The sequence below is a fragment of the Lissotriton vulgaris genome, chromosome 11 (genome assembly GCF_964263255.1).
Source record: "Lissotriton vulgaris chromosome 11, aLisVul1.2, whole genome shotgun sequence".
In the NCBI taxonomy this organism is placed as follows: Eukaryota; Metazoa; Chordata; class Amphibia; order Caudata; family Salamandridae; genus Lissotriton; species Lissotriton vulgaris.
Genome location: NC_141699.1, coordinates 201,340,195 through 201,353,869, shown reverse-complemented (window position 1 = coordinate 201,353,869; position 13,675 = coordinate 201,340,195). Strand labels below are relative to the sequence as shown.

Here is a 13,675-nt window from a genome sequence, read left to right as displayed (position 1 = left end):
TTTGGCTACTCCTGCCGCTCAGCAATGTGGCCTTACTCTTCCCTCTGCCCCCTTCATTCTTTATCCCACATCTTGCTTTATTTTAAATGTGATATGGGGCTGCTCCTTCGTTCAAAAAAGAAGAAAATGTTTAGTGGCACGCTCTTTACAGTTTTTGTTTTAATTTAACCCTCCAATCTGGGTGCTAACCTAACCATCTTAAAATGGTGAATTAGAACATAAAGGACACTATCTCATGGTGTATTTGTATGTATACATACTGAAACATGAACCCCTATATGTCTGTCACCACGTAGGCGCCAGCCACTTTCCTGAAGTTCGCAGGTTTCACATTCTATGTAGGTGTTTTTGGTACATGAATTTTTATTAAACGATAGGTAATCCCGGTCACTTGCTACACATTCCATCTTGCATTTTAATTTTATATTTTCATTCATCTATTCGCACCCCTTTATTTTAACATAGCCATAACTTTACTGTAGAGTTGCTATAAAAGCTTATAATATGGAATATATATTGTGCGCAATTATTTTTTTTAATCACTCCACCGAAACAAAAAGAACTGCCATTTACAATGCCAATAGCTCAAACTCCAACAAATGCGAGACCTATTGCATTGCAAATGCTTGTTTCTAAAAGTGCCCCATGCCGCGGTTTCAGTTTAATAGCAGCCGCACACCTTTCTTTAGACGCGGCTCGTCTAAAGAAAGGGGAGTGCCAACATTAAAGTGAAAGCGCCATAAAAAAAGAAAATTTAAAAAAAAGTGAAAAAATAGAAGGAAAAAAAAAAACATGTGCCCTCGATCGGGCAGCAAACAAAAAAACTAAAGGCACAGCCACCACTGCATCAGCATGGCGTGCTGTGCTATGAAAAAAAACTAAAAGGGGGGAAGAGGGTGTCCTGCCTACAACAGCAGGCAAGAATAACACATAACCTAATAGTGCTCGGAAGCAGTAATTCAAGCCTAACGAGTAACAACACATGTAACAGGGGGTGTCCTGATGGGAGGATACAAAATGAGACACGGCCGTATTAAGGCGGGACTTCTAAGTATATTGACCAATGTAAAGCACAGTTTCCAAAGAACAATGACACAAGCCAATGAAAAATATGGGTGGGGAGTGGGCGGAGCTTCAAATCCAAACTTGAATACAGCATGCCTCGCAGAGCAGCGCATGTGCTGCCCAGGCTCGACCTAAAAATTATGTATTTTGCTCATGAATGCCAAGACTCCGGTGCTGATGGCTTGATAAGACCTGGGAATGACTGCACAACATACAACTAGCTGAATAAAGCACTCACTAACTAATTTTGTATATTACAAGGAGGTCACGTCCCTTCAAGTAATTAAAGACACTTCTTCCAGCCCTTGACTTTTGTCGCAACCCAATGCATTCTGGGTGGCGTAGCCTTGTTTTGCTACCATTGAACTAATTAGCCTAACACACCTAAAATCAGTGATTTGGAGGTTAAAGTTCAGGACTGGAGATGGCCTCCATAATGACCTGGAGTAAAATGGTCACCCTAGTGTAGCACGAACCAGTGCTAGACAACAAAGCAGCCCACCCTCAAACTAGGCACGCAGGGAAAACACCCTAAAAGGGGATATTGTTAGCATTGGCAAGAATATTACTGTGTCATATGAAGGCCTGCCACAACCTCCTCATATCGTCTTTTGCAGTTAAAGCTGATAAGTACACATGTCCTAATATATATCACGTATACATGTAAATACAGTGTACATTGTATATTTTTCTCTATAAACAAACATTTGTGCCCATCTGCATATTTCTTCAAGGCTGTGAATTCCATTTTTAAAATAATGCACACATCTCCAAACAATCGATAATACCCGACATGAAATGAAACAAGCTGAGGAATGCAAATCTGGCTTTAAAGTGTTATGCACTCATGTAATCCTTTATATTTGGAACTCTAAACTAATCTCGGTCATGCTGCTCCAGGGATTTATTATATTATAGAACCCATGCCTTGAGACAGACATTTTACTAGCAAGGATCTGCGAGGTTTGTTTTGTTTTTATTAGCGCTCTGAAGCAGCCTCCTGCCTGAAAGAGCACTATATAAACAAGCATTTGCAATGCAATAGGTCTCGCATTAGGAAAGTTTGAGCTAGTGGTATTGTAAATGACAATCTTTTTATTTGTGTTGGTTTTGAAAATAGCGAAATGAATAGCTTTGTCATTTACAATGCCAATAGCTCAAACTTTCCTAATGCGAGACCTATTGCATTTGTAATGCAATATGTGTTGTATTTACGTGACTTAGATGTATTGATATTACAAATAACAATGGCTTTTAATTTTTTTTAATAATGAATACTTAAAAGTTATGGTAATTTATAACTGGAATAGCTTTAACTTGTGTGAAGATTATGTTCATTGTATTTTATTGTGACGAAAATCCAAGAACAAAAGTGAAATATTAACATCTTTTTGTGACATTTGTAATAAAGCTTGAAACATTGAGAGAACATATTTGAACCAGTTGTTGTCGAATGGTTGCACACATTGATGAGGTGGTGGCGCTGAGTGATGCTGTGGTGGTCCTGATTGATGCTGTGGTGGTCCTGAGTGATGCTGTGGTGATGCGATAGAGTGAGTGCGATGGATAGAGTGAGTACGAGAGATAGATAGAGGGAGGGCGAGAGATGGAGTGAGGGCGATAGTTAGATGGATAGAGTGAGGGGTATCGAAAGATAGACAGTGTGGGCGATCGATAGTGATGGCGATAGTGAGTGCGATAGACAGATAGAGTGAGGGCAATAGATAGACCGAGTGAGGGCAATAGAATGAGACGAAGGGATAAAGAAGAAAATGCAATGACACGGTGAACGAAGGAGAGAGGGGACCATGTAAACGGGGCTAAAGGGATGTTAGTAAGAGACAGAACAGAAGTGAGTGGAAGGCAGAATGTTTAGTGGAGGAGAGAAAATTGAGAAATATGAGGTGTTAGTGGGAGAAGAAGGGAGGGGACAGCAAGGCAGAAAGAAGGAAAGAGGAATAAAAATGGAGCACGAGGAGGCTGGAGAGACATAAAAACAACAAGCTGCAAGTTTCCAAACATTAGAAAGAACACAAAGCAACCAGTCACATTTTGTTTAACAGTGGTAGTTGCGCTGGACAATTTTTTAACGGCGAGTACTTGAAGGTTTGCGCTTATAAATTGGCTTGACCTAAAAAAGAGGAGGAGGATGTAAAAACGCGAAGAGCGAGAAAGAAGTGGAGGTAAATGAGGAATAGGAGGAGAAGGGGAAGCAAAGACATGATGAAGATATGTAGAAAGATGGGGCAATACAAGTGATAGTTGAGAAAGCAGGGCAGTGAGATGAAGGGGAGAAAGGATATTAGTGCGGAGATTGTTAAATTGTGACATTGAAGCAATAGCAGTTAATAAAAAGAGCGCATTACAGGCCACAAACAGCTTTAAATTACTCTGCGTATTGCTAGGCACGAGCAGGCAGGAGAGGTGTGTAGGGAACGAGAAGGGGTGGCGGGGGTGTGAGGGAGAGGGCAGATGAAGGAGCGGGGGAGAGAGGAAGGGAAATGTATTGGTACGGAGGAGGGGGGAATGGGGGAGGGGGAAGAAGTTCGAGAAGAGAGGAAGTGGGGAGAGAGGGTCAGAAAATGAAGGTGCACAAAAGGCTGCGACTGTGTAACCCCACCCCCCTCGCCGTCCTCCCCACCAGCAGTGAATCAAAGGCATTAGGGTAACAAGTCGAAAGGGTGCCTAGGCAAGGGTCGCATGGGGGGGGCGCAAGAGGGTTAAGCTCAAGGGGAGGCCGTTAAAGGGGACTTTTCCAAGACCGCGGGAGGCTCACTGGAGGCAAAAGGAGATGGGGGGGTGGGGTCAGGAGCACGAGGTGTGTGCAAAAAAAAAAAAAGGGAAGGGCTGAGTTTAGGGCGAAGGAACGCGCAATTTTATTTATGTAATTGGCGCGTTTTATATAGCGCAGACTTTACCCAAAGGTGTGAGTGCTTCACAAATGAGGTTAATAGTGTGGCTTGTGGCGTTTTTGGATGAGGACGTCTCTGCAGAAGGGCGCCAAGGAAGACAACATAAGAAAAAGTCAGGAGAAATCATGGTGTCGAACCCCCCCCCTCTTTTCTCGTGCTTTGAGCAAAGATCTTCACTCCCGCTCATCCTACCCTTCCATACTATCCGTCAAATGAGAACGGCAATGAGCCACCTAGCCCGAGCCTGCCTTAGGTAATGCTTCTGCACATGGCTTAGCGTTATAGGGAATAGTATGAAGTGCTTCATTGCGTGGGATGGCCGGTGATGTGTTACACGGCACACCACTAGATGCGCTGCAATATGCCGAAGTGCGGGCAGGAGATCGGTGGAGAGGTGCGCATCCTGTGGCGGGGGGCAAGGAGAGGGGGGGCTGACGAATGGCTAGACGCTCGTGGAGAGTTGCAGATACGGGAGGGGGAGCGCAGGGGCAGAGGGTGTGGCGTAACTAGAGGGGGGGAAGCCTATGCTGGTGCGGGAGGAGGACAGCGCAGGAGATAGGGGGGGGGGGCGTTCGGAACGGCTGCCATTGGAGCGGGTGAATTGGTAGTAGTGGTAAGGGCGGGGGAGCCCTGAAGTAAGGTGCCAGACTCCGAACGGCAGGGCATGCGGGCAGGCTTCACGCGGGGATGAGGCGGTTGGTGCGAACGGGGTGCGGGGTATGCATAGGGATGGGGGTGAGCAGTGTTGGAGCACACACCCAGTTCCTGTTTCGCTTATATCACTAGGCCAGTTTTGTCCTGCACTTGGAGTCGACTATACGAAAACTAAATGCAACTTAGTAAGTATGGCCCAAAGTTTATTGGTTTACGTAAATTGTTTTCCCGATGGGTGGCGGAGGTCGGCGCATCCCCCGACGGATGCTGGTCTCCATAATATCGCCGGTCAGATTATTTCAAAGTTAACTTGGCGGGGCTTGCTGGGCTTGCTTGTGCGCTTCCCAGAGAGACAGGAGATTGGGAGCGCGCGCAGCTGGCTCCGATCGCTTTCCTGAGCGTGCGCGGGACAGTCTCCTGTCTCCTGGGAAGTACACCCGGCAACTATAGTATCGCGCCTGCGCGATGGCATATGGCTTCGCCATAAGCATCGCAGGCGCGAGACCTAAAAATGGAATATCACAATTAAAAATTTGAAAAGAACATTTAAAATGTAGTTTACCTATTGCAAATTACTTGAATCTTTTCCACATATTAAGGGGTAGTTAACAGTATAAATGCCTCAAAGAATTAACAATTTCAAACAAAGGGCAGGAGAGTTTACTTGGCACGTTCAAAAGGCCAGTTTTTCAAGAAGTAAAACAATAATATTGTGTTTAATGATGTAATGATGCAATGGTGCAGTGCAAGCTCTCTGAAAAGCGAGAAATGACTGGCTATTGCAGTCTTATGTGGTGTGGTTCCAGTTTCGCCAGTCTCCTTTACAAATGACAATCACTGTATTTGACACCTGGTCCTTTGAACCCCAGGAGGTGAAGCTCGAAAAAACAATGTGAAAGGTAATGGCGTGACCCGATCCCAGAGCTCATAACAAAGTATTTCTGAGGCCTAAGACCCATTACCCTTAGTAACTTGGCGCCTTCCTATGCGCCCGAAGTTGCATCCATGTCACCAGCTAGTTTCTGGAAAATTAGTTGATGTGATTGATTTTATTCAAAATTTATAAAAGTGCTTGTCTATCTCGGAGAACGGTGTCCAGGTGCCAAGACAAGACCACTATGTCGCACCCTAGCAGAGATCAGTAAATAAGTATGTTTTAGTAACTTCCGATACTTTACCAAACACTTTACTCAACAGTTGTAGTATTGCACTTGTCCAAGTCTCTCTTGCAGCATAACTCAAAGATGCAAAAAGAATGAGAGTATCTTGTACTGCTGCTGTGTGTATGTAACTGTTCCATTCGTGTGTGTGAGAAGCTTCTACTGTTAGTGCCTGTGCTGTTGCTGCAGTTAGTGTGCTACAGTATGAAGCTTGCAATGTTGCTAACTTTTCTGCATCAACGGGGGAAGCTTGGACTGCTATTCCCACGGCCATTACCCTTCTGTTTTTCTGAGGGAAGCTTTTCCTGAATGCTTCTCATGCTGTACGTGTAGTGTGAATGCGTCGACACACAAAGGTCACCAGGCACTCCAAAAAACTGAGCTACTCAGATCCGCTTTCTAACAGACTTTTCATCACAACTGCACCCTATAGGAAACTGGAATCTTTTTGCAGTTGTTCCCCCGCTTTTTGCCCCTTCTTGACTAATAGATGCTGGTTTTCAACTCCGACAGTGCACTGAATCCTGCTAACTAGACCTCAATGCCAGTGCTATTTACCCTAAAACAAATTACAGATTACAGATTAATTGTAATATAATTGGCAAGGACTTTAGCACCCCTAAAAGTCCCTAGTAAATGGTACCCCTAGTGCCTATGGCATGGGCACTAAAGAGGGTCCCTAAGGTCTGCAGCATCTATTGTACCCCTCTAGGTGACCCTTACACAAACAGGCTGCCATTGCAGGGTGCGTGAAATGGTGTAAACCATTTTGAAAACATGACATGGCACACACCTTGTGTGCTATGCCTACAGACACTGCATGCAATATATGTAAGTCACCCTTACAGCAAGCCTCACAGCTCTAAGGAAGGGTGCATTATATTACATGCAAAGACAGATCTCCTTGACCAGATATGCCCCTGTGGTGTCTAATTCGATTACAAGACATTCCAAGTGAACACAGAAGCCATCTTAAGTACATGTACTGGGCACTGGTCATTACGAGTTCCCCAGCTACATGATGGCTTCAATGAAACCTATGTTTTTTGGCATCAAATACCTAGTCTTAATACATCCATACTGATCCCAGTTTAGAAGTTATTATGACATGCACCCAAGGGCACTAAGGTGCCCCCTGAAACAGGCTAGTTCTCTGGTGGGCTGGCTAACAGGTATTGTCCAGCCTGCCACCATAGACAAGTTTCTGACCCCCTGCAGGCGAGAGCCCAAGCTCTGAGACCAGAACAATGCCTGCTTCGGAGGAAGGTGTTCACACCTCCTCCAGCAGGATAGCTAGTGAATTAGCACATTAAGGCCAGAGGCTTTAAAGCCCATGCCGCCTGTGGTATGCAACTGTGGCTTCCCCCAGACCTGGGAGATGCCACCCCCTGGCAGGATGCCCATTTGGCATCAGGACAGGAGGGAAATTAGCTATGCAAGCAGGTGTGCTGCACCACCAAGCTAGTCACATACCTATGGTGGGTTACCTGATATTCTCCATGAAAGAAGGGTTCCACCATCTTGTTTTTGGTGGATTTAGGAACTGCAGGACAGGGTTATGCCCACTCCCCACAGGAGGTGGTTGTATAGGGCTGTGGCGACTCCAAGGGTAAAGGACCCATTGGCTCCTACCCTTGGTACACCTAAATTGAATATTTTAGTGGCCCCTGACACCAGGAACTTAGATTTGCCCTTACTAAAGAAGAAGGACGAATAAGAGCTGAAGAGTGCAAGAACTGAGTACTAGCTGTAGACTTGGTGCCAAACCCTGCAAGCTCTTGACTCGACAATTGCAAAGACCCAACTTGTCCTGCAGCTGTGCATCTTTCAAAAGCCTCAGAGGGCTGCCAGCACTTCATAAACCAGCCAGCATCTCCCTTAAAGTGGAGGAGCCACTTCCCTCCAGCCACCGACTGCACAGTTCGGTTCACCAACACAGCAGCAGCCCAGGAGGTGGTCATCGAGTGGCCAGGAGGCCAACCCCATCGACTCATCCAGTCTTTGAGACACTGATCCACCCCAGAGCCTCCATGCACCAATACCCGGGGTACCCGAGCCTGTTGCAAGCACCAATACTTGTTTGTGTTCAGCCGAGACACCATCGCCCCCAAAACCGACCTGCATGACGAGGGACCCCAACAGAGGACAGCTACATGCCAGAAGTAGTCTCTGTTTTTCTTCTCCCTCTTCAGCAGGTGCACCAAGAACTGCAAGAGCCTCAAACTCACTGACCCACCAGACAATACACATATGCAACGCAGCCCCCCCCCAGCCCGAGGCCATTGAAACCAACATTGTCTCTGTGGTCATCAAGAGCCAAGCCCCCACCATGGGTTATGCCAAGCTACTCCCCCAGTCCCCACGTGCAGCCTTTCTTTGCAAGTACTGTTCTCCATCGACTTCAATGTATAGCTACTAACACGAAAAGCACCTCTTTACCCAGACACCTCATGGCAGGTAAAACTGAACTCACGGTGCATTTTTGGCACTTGGCTTCTACTTACCTTAAGTCTAGAAGAACAGTTTTGTAAGTCGTTGACCCTAGGCACTGTATGTTTCTGCCATAGGATAACATTACCATGTTCAAGGCTAGTGCTGCAAACCTGACAACTGTATTTTCTAGGTTTCTGAAAATCGGTAAGTCAAAAAGTTTGTACTCGAGCTAGAAGATCTTGCTGTCTAAATTAATATAAACATCTGTGCTATTTTTAGGTCTCGCCTGTCGATGCGCATGCGCATCGAGCTTGCGAGACTATGGGGGCTTAAACACTCTTTAACCAACTTGCAAGGAATCGTGGCGATTCCTTGCAGTGCCCGTGAAATTTAAGCTCAATGCGCATGCGCATTGAGCTTAAAAGCGCGTGCACATGCCCCCAGCCGCCTGCCTTGCCCACTCTCTCTCTCACAGCCTCCCCCAGCTCCGCCCCCTCACTTCTTGGTTGCACGGCCGCTAGGCCGTGCCTCCCCTACTCTCCTCCCCCCTCCTCCTCCTACTCTCCTCCCCTGCCTGCCGTGTCGCACCTCTCCCCGCTCCGCCCCCTCCCCTGCCCGCCGTGTCGCAGAACACAGAAGCTTGCCTGTTAATTCACTTGTTGAACGTGCATCTATTTCAACAACAACGAAACTTGGATATTGGCATCAGTATACTAGAAGGCATTAAGGCAGCAGATAAGTCTTGAAAGCGTCTGTAAGCTCCGCCCCCTCACTTCTTGGTTGCACGGCCGCTAGGCCGTGCCTCCCCTACTCTCCTCCCCCCTCCTCCTCCTACTCTCCTCCCCCCTCCTCCTCCTACTCTCCTCCCCTGCCTGCCGTGTCGCACCTCTCCCCGCTCTGCCCCCTCCCCTGCCCGCCGTGTCGCAGAACACAGAAGCTTGCCTGTTAATTCACTTGTTGAACTTGCATCTATTCCAACAACAACGAAACTTGGATATTGGCATCAGTATACTAGAAGGCATTAAGGCAGCAGATAAGTCTTGAAAGCGGCTGTAGCCAAGCCATTATTACATTTCAGTTTAAGTGCTCTCTCCCTGTTACGCAAACTAACAAAAGAATTATAGAGTACGAAGCTGCTGCCTCATCACAACACTGGCACTTCCTTTGTTACAAATTAAGCACTAGTAGGGCGGCTGTCACTCCGTGTTTGCAGCTATACACTAATAGAATTAGCAATGTAGCTCCACTTTAGGTCATATTTATTTTTGGTGTGTATAAGAATATGTCCACAATCACAGGCTATTAAGCACAATCAGACATTAAAACCTAGTTTCCAAACTCGTTCATTGGCAGTTTTCCCCTTTAAACAACATCGCCTCCCCCATTTGAACACCTTATGTGCTCTGTGTACGTCTCCTTCGCCCTCCCCCCACTCGCCCTCTCTTCCCACCCTCACCCTATCTCTAATTTTACTTTTAACTTCTCTCTGACCCCTCGTCTCCTCTTCCCGTGCCCCTCGTGCATGTCTGCCTCGCCGCCCCGCTCCAGGCGCTCATGCCTCCCTAGACTCCTCCTTTCTACCCTCCTCCCTCTTTCCTTCTGTTTCCCGGCATCTTTTCTCGCACGCATCTCTCTAATCCCCCCCCCCCATCTTCCGTTTTTAATTTGCGTAACAGAGAGCACATAAACCGAATTTTAATAGTAATTTGGTTACAGCCACTTCAAAGCGGCTGTAGCCAAGTCATTATTAAATTTCAGTTTATGTGCGCTCTCCCTGTTACGCAAACTAACAACTAACAAAAGAATTATAGAGTATGAAGCTGCTGCCTGATCACAACACCGGCACTTCCTTTGTTACAAATTAAGCACTAGTACGGCGGCTGTCAATGCGTGTTTGCAGCTATACGCAAATAAAATTAGTAGCGTAGCTCCACTTTAGGTCATATTCACTTTTGGTGTGTGTAAGAATATGTCCACAATCACAGGCTATTAAGCACAATCAGACATTAAAACCTCGTTTCCAAACTCGTTCATTGGCAGTTTTCCCCTTTAAACAACATCGCCTCCCCCATTTGAACACCTTATGTGCTCTGTGTACGTCTCCTTCGCCCTCCCCCCACTCACCCTCTCTTCCCACCTCACCCTATCTCTAATTTTACATTTAACTTCTCTCTGACCCCTCGTCTCCTCTTCCCGTGCCCCTCGTGCATGTCTGCCTCGCCGCCCCAAGCGCTCATGTCTCCCTCGACTCCTCCTTTCTACCCTCCTCCCTCTTTCCTTCTGTTTCCCGGCATCTTTTCTCGCACGCATCTCTCTAACCGCCCCCCCCCCCATCTTCCGTTTTTAATTTGCGTAACAGAGAGCACATAAACCGAATTTTACTACTAATTTGGCTACAGCCACTTGACAGAGGCTGTAGCCAAGTCATTAGTAAATGTCAGTTTATGTGCGCTCTCCCTGTTACGCAAACTAACAAAAGAATATAGAGTATGAAGCTGCTGCCTGATCACAACACCGGCACTTCCTTTGTTACAAATTAAGCACTAGTACGGCGGCTGTCACTGCGTGTTTGCAGCTATACACAAATAAAATTAGTAGCGTAGCTCCACTTTAGGTCATATTTATTTTTGGTGTGTATAAGAATACGTACACAATCACAGGCTATTAAGCACAATCAGACATTAAAATCTAGTTTTCAAACTCGTTCATTGGCAGTTTTCCCCTTTAAACAACATCACCTCCCCCATTTGAACACCTTATGTGCTCTGTGTTAGGAAGGCTAAAAAGAAAACACGCTGTGTAAAGCTGATGCCTGCTGAGAGCCCAGGCAAGAAGCCGGGGTGCTTTTCATGAATCCATCTAATAATGTTACGTATGTCACCCTTTCTTTTCAACAGAATTTGTTTGAACCTGTTTCCCACAGCTCCCACCAGGGCGCATAGTCTCTTTCTTTCTCTCTGTCTCTCCTACTCTCTTTCTCTCTCTCCCTCTCTCTCACTCTCACTCTTCCCCTTTCTATCTCTCTCTTTCTCTACCTCCCTCTCTCTCTCTTTATCTCTCCTCACACTTTCTGTCTCTCCCGCTCTCTTTCTCTTTGGCTCTCTCTCCCCCTCTCTGGCTCTCTCTACTCCCCTCTCTTGCTCTCCCTCCCCACTCTCTCAGTCTTTCCCTTTCTCTCCCTCCCTCTCTCTCTTTATCTCTCCTCACTCTCTTTCTGTCTCTCTCCTATCTCTTTCTCTCTCACCCACTCTCTCTTCCCCCTCCTTCTATTTCCCTCCCTCCCTTTATACCTCTCCTCTCACTTCCCCCCTTTCTCTCTCTCTCTCTCTCTTTCTCGCTCTCTCCTTTCTCATCTGTTGATCGTCCACCCCCACACACAGACCCCACACACAGAACCCCCACACCCCCCCCACACACACACACAACCCCACACAAACACAACCCCCCCCCCACACACACAACCCCACACACACACACAACCCCACACACACACAACCCCCTCCACACACACAACCCCCCCCACACAACCATCTATCGATCTATCTATCACCCTCACTCTATCTATCTATCGCCCTCACTCTATCGCCCTCCCTTCAACAACTGGTTCAAATATGTTCTCTCAATGTTTCAAGCTTTATTACAAATGTCACAAAAAGATGTTCTGTTCTTGTTTTTTTAACGGCCTACACCCAGTGACTGCAACACTTTTAATGTTGGGCCAGGCTACATATTTTCCCAAGTTTACTGACAACGTGGCCTCTGTTTACAGTAGATGCTTGGCCACAGTTACTTCCAACACTTTGCACTGGCACTTCTTGTCCTACAGCTAAATTCAAACTGTTCTGAACTAGAGTCTCATAATTTTCAAAATTTTGCAGTAAAACGATCAAAGAGGTACTAACTTAATTTCGACATCATTATCGAAGTGCAGTTTATCTTGTCTTCATCAGTACTTCGTACATCTCTCTAGAGATGTGGCCTAACGACCAGAGCTGCCATCTAAGTCACGTAAATACAAAACATGTTGCATTACAAAGGCTATAGGTGTCACATTCGCGAAAGTTATAACTATTGGCATTGTAAATGACAAAGCTATCAATTTAGCTATTTTAAAAACCAACACATAAATAAAATATTTGTGATTTACAAGACCAACAGCTCCAACTTTTCTAATGCGAGACCTATTGCATTTCCAATGCTTGTTATAAATTAGGGTCAGATCTCATTCAGTGTCTGTCTAATTTACTGACTGTGTGCGGAACAAATGCTTAACACTACCCTCTGATACGCTTACGGCTGTTTGACCACACTACCACAAATAGAGCACCTTGGAATTGTTAGAGCAGGCCCCTGTACACTAGTAGTAGTAAGGCATACCTGGACACCAGACCTCATTCTGGTACACTACATGGGGAGCCAGCTTCCTACACATCCTCACAGAGCATCAACATTGGGGCCACGATCACAGACCACCAACCATAATTACCCGCCTTAGTGTGTTATTTTTTTGTAATCTAACACTGGTGTGTTCCTCACTTTGAACGCCGAAGGAACCACATAAAATACAATAACTAGACTATAAAACTCAGAAATAAACAAAGCAAGTTGTGTTTATGAGAAAAGCGATCGAGTCTTGACTGCGTAATGAGTCAGCTCCAGATACAACAAAGGTGTACCTACCCTGCATGCAGCACTTTGTGATTGTATTTATATAGCGCTTACTGCCGCTGAAGCGCGAGTAGTAAGCTTCCTCTATTTATAGTTTAAACTAAAGTGCAACTAAAAAGAACACGAACTGTAAAAGAGGTATTGAACTCTCCCACGCTTTCAGCCTAGTTACCTTCGCAGGGCTCTGAACCAACGAGATGGAGAGGGGGACGGAGGGTCCATGGCGGACCCGGGCGCCTCCGGGAACGGCTCCGCAGCTGCAAGGACCCTCGGCCTCTTGACACCCGGCGGAAGTTGTGGTGGACAGACGGGGAAAGAGAAATGAAGACAAGGCGTGAGACTGCTAAGGGCGGAGGTGGGAGAGGGGCCGCCGGCTTTTAGCGGTTTTAATTAAAAATAATGTCGTCCACGAAGTGGCTCGACTGGTTTTGTCTTGCTGCTGGAGCTGCTGACCTCTCACTGACTCAAAATCACGAGAATTCAGGAGTGAACGCCAGCTGGCTGCGGAGACATAGTTAAAGGTCCCAAAAATGCATATGCATGACCCGTACGAAAGAGAAACAAAAGAAGCTTTCCCTTGGCAGAGAGGCCCTTCTCAAAACCCTCGAACAGCTATTGGGTTTCCCAAGGAAGGGGGAGGGGCAGGGAGCTGTAGCACGGCCAAGGTCACTCGAGACCAGACATTCCACTGCAGGACTTTCGTTCAACTACCCGGAGCACTCTGGGAGTTGTAGTTTTGTTTTGGTTGAACGAAACTAAAGAATCGGAAAGATGGTTTTTGCA

The 13,675-nt window shown here is 46.4% G+C and overlaps 1 protein-coding gene across 1 annotated transcript in view; it reads right to left on the bottom strand.

Annotated features, from left to right (window-relative positions):
* Positions 1–13,426, bottom strand: part of LOC147679525 (aldehyde dehydrogenase family 3 member B1-like) — a 254,884-nt gene extending 241,458 nt beyond the window's left edge. Inside the window, exon 1 of the mRNA XM_086943110.1 lies at positions 13,065–13,426. Coding sequence (XP_086799236.1) covers positions 13,065–13,114 — 50 coding nt within the window. The 5' untranslated portion in view covers positions 13,115–13,426. The remainder of the gene's footprint in view (positions 1–13,064) is intronic.
* Positions 13,427–13,675: the final 249 nt, after the last annotated feature.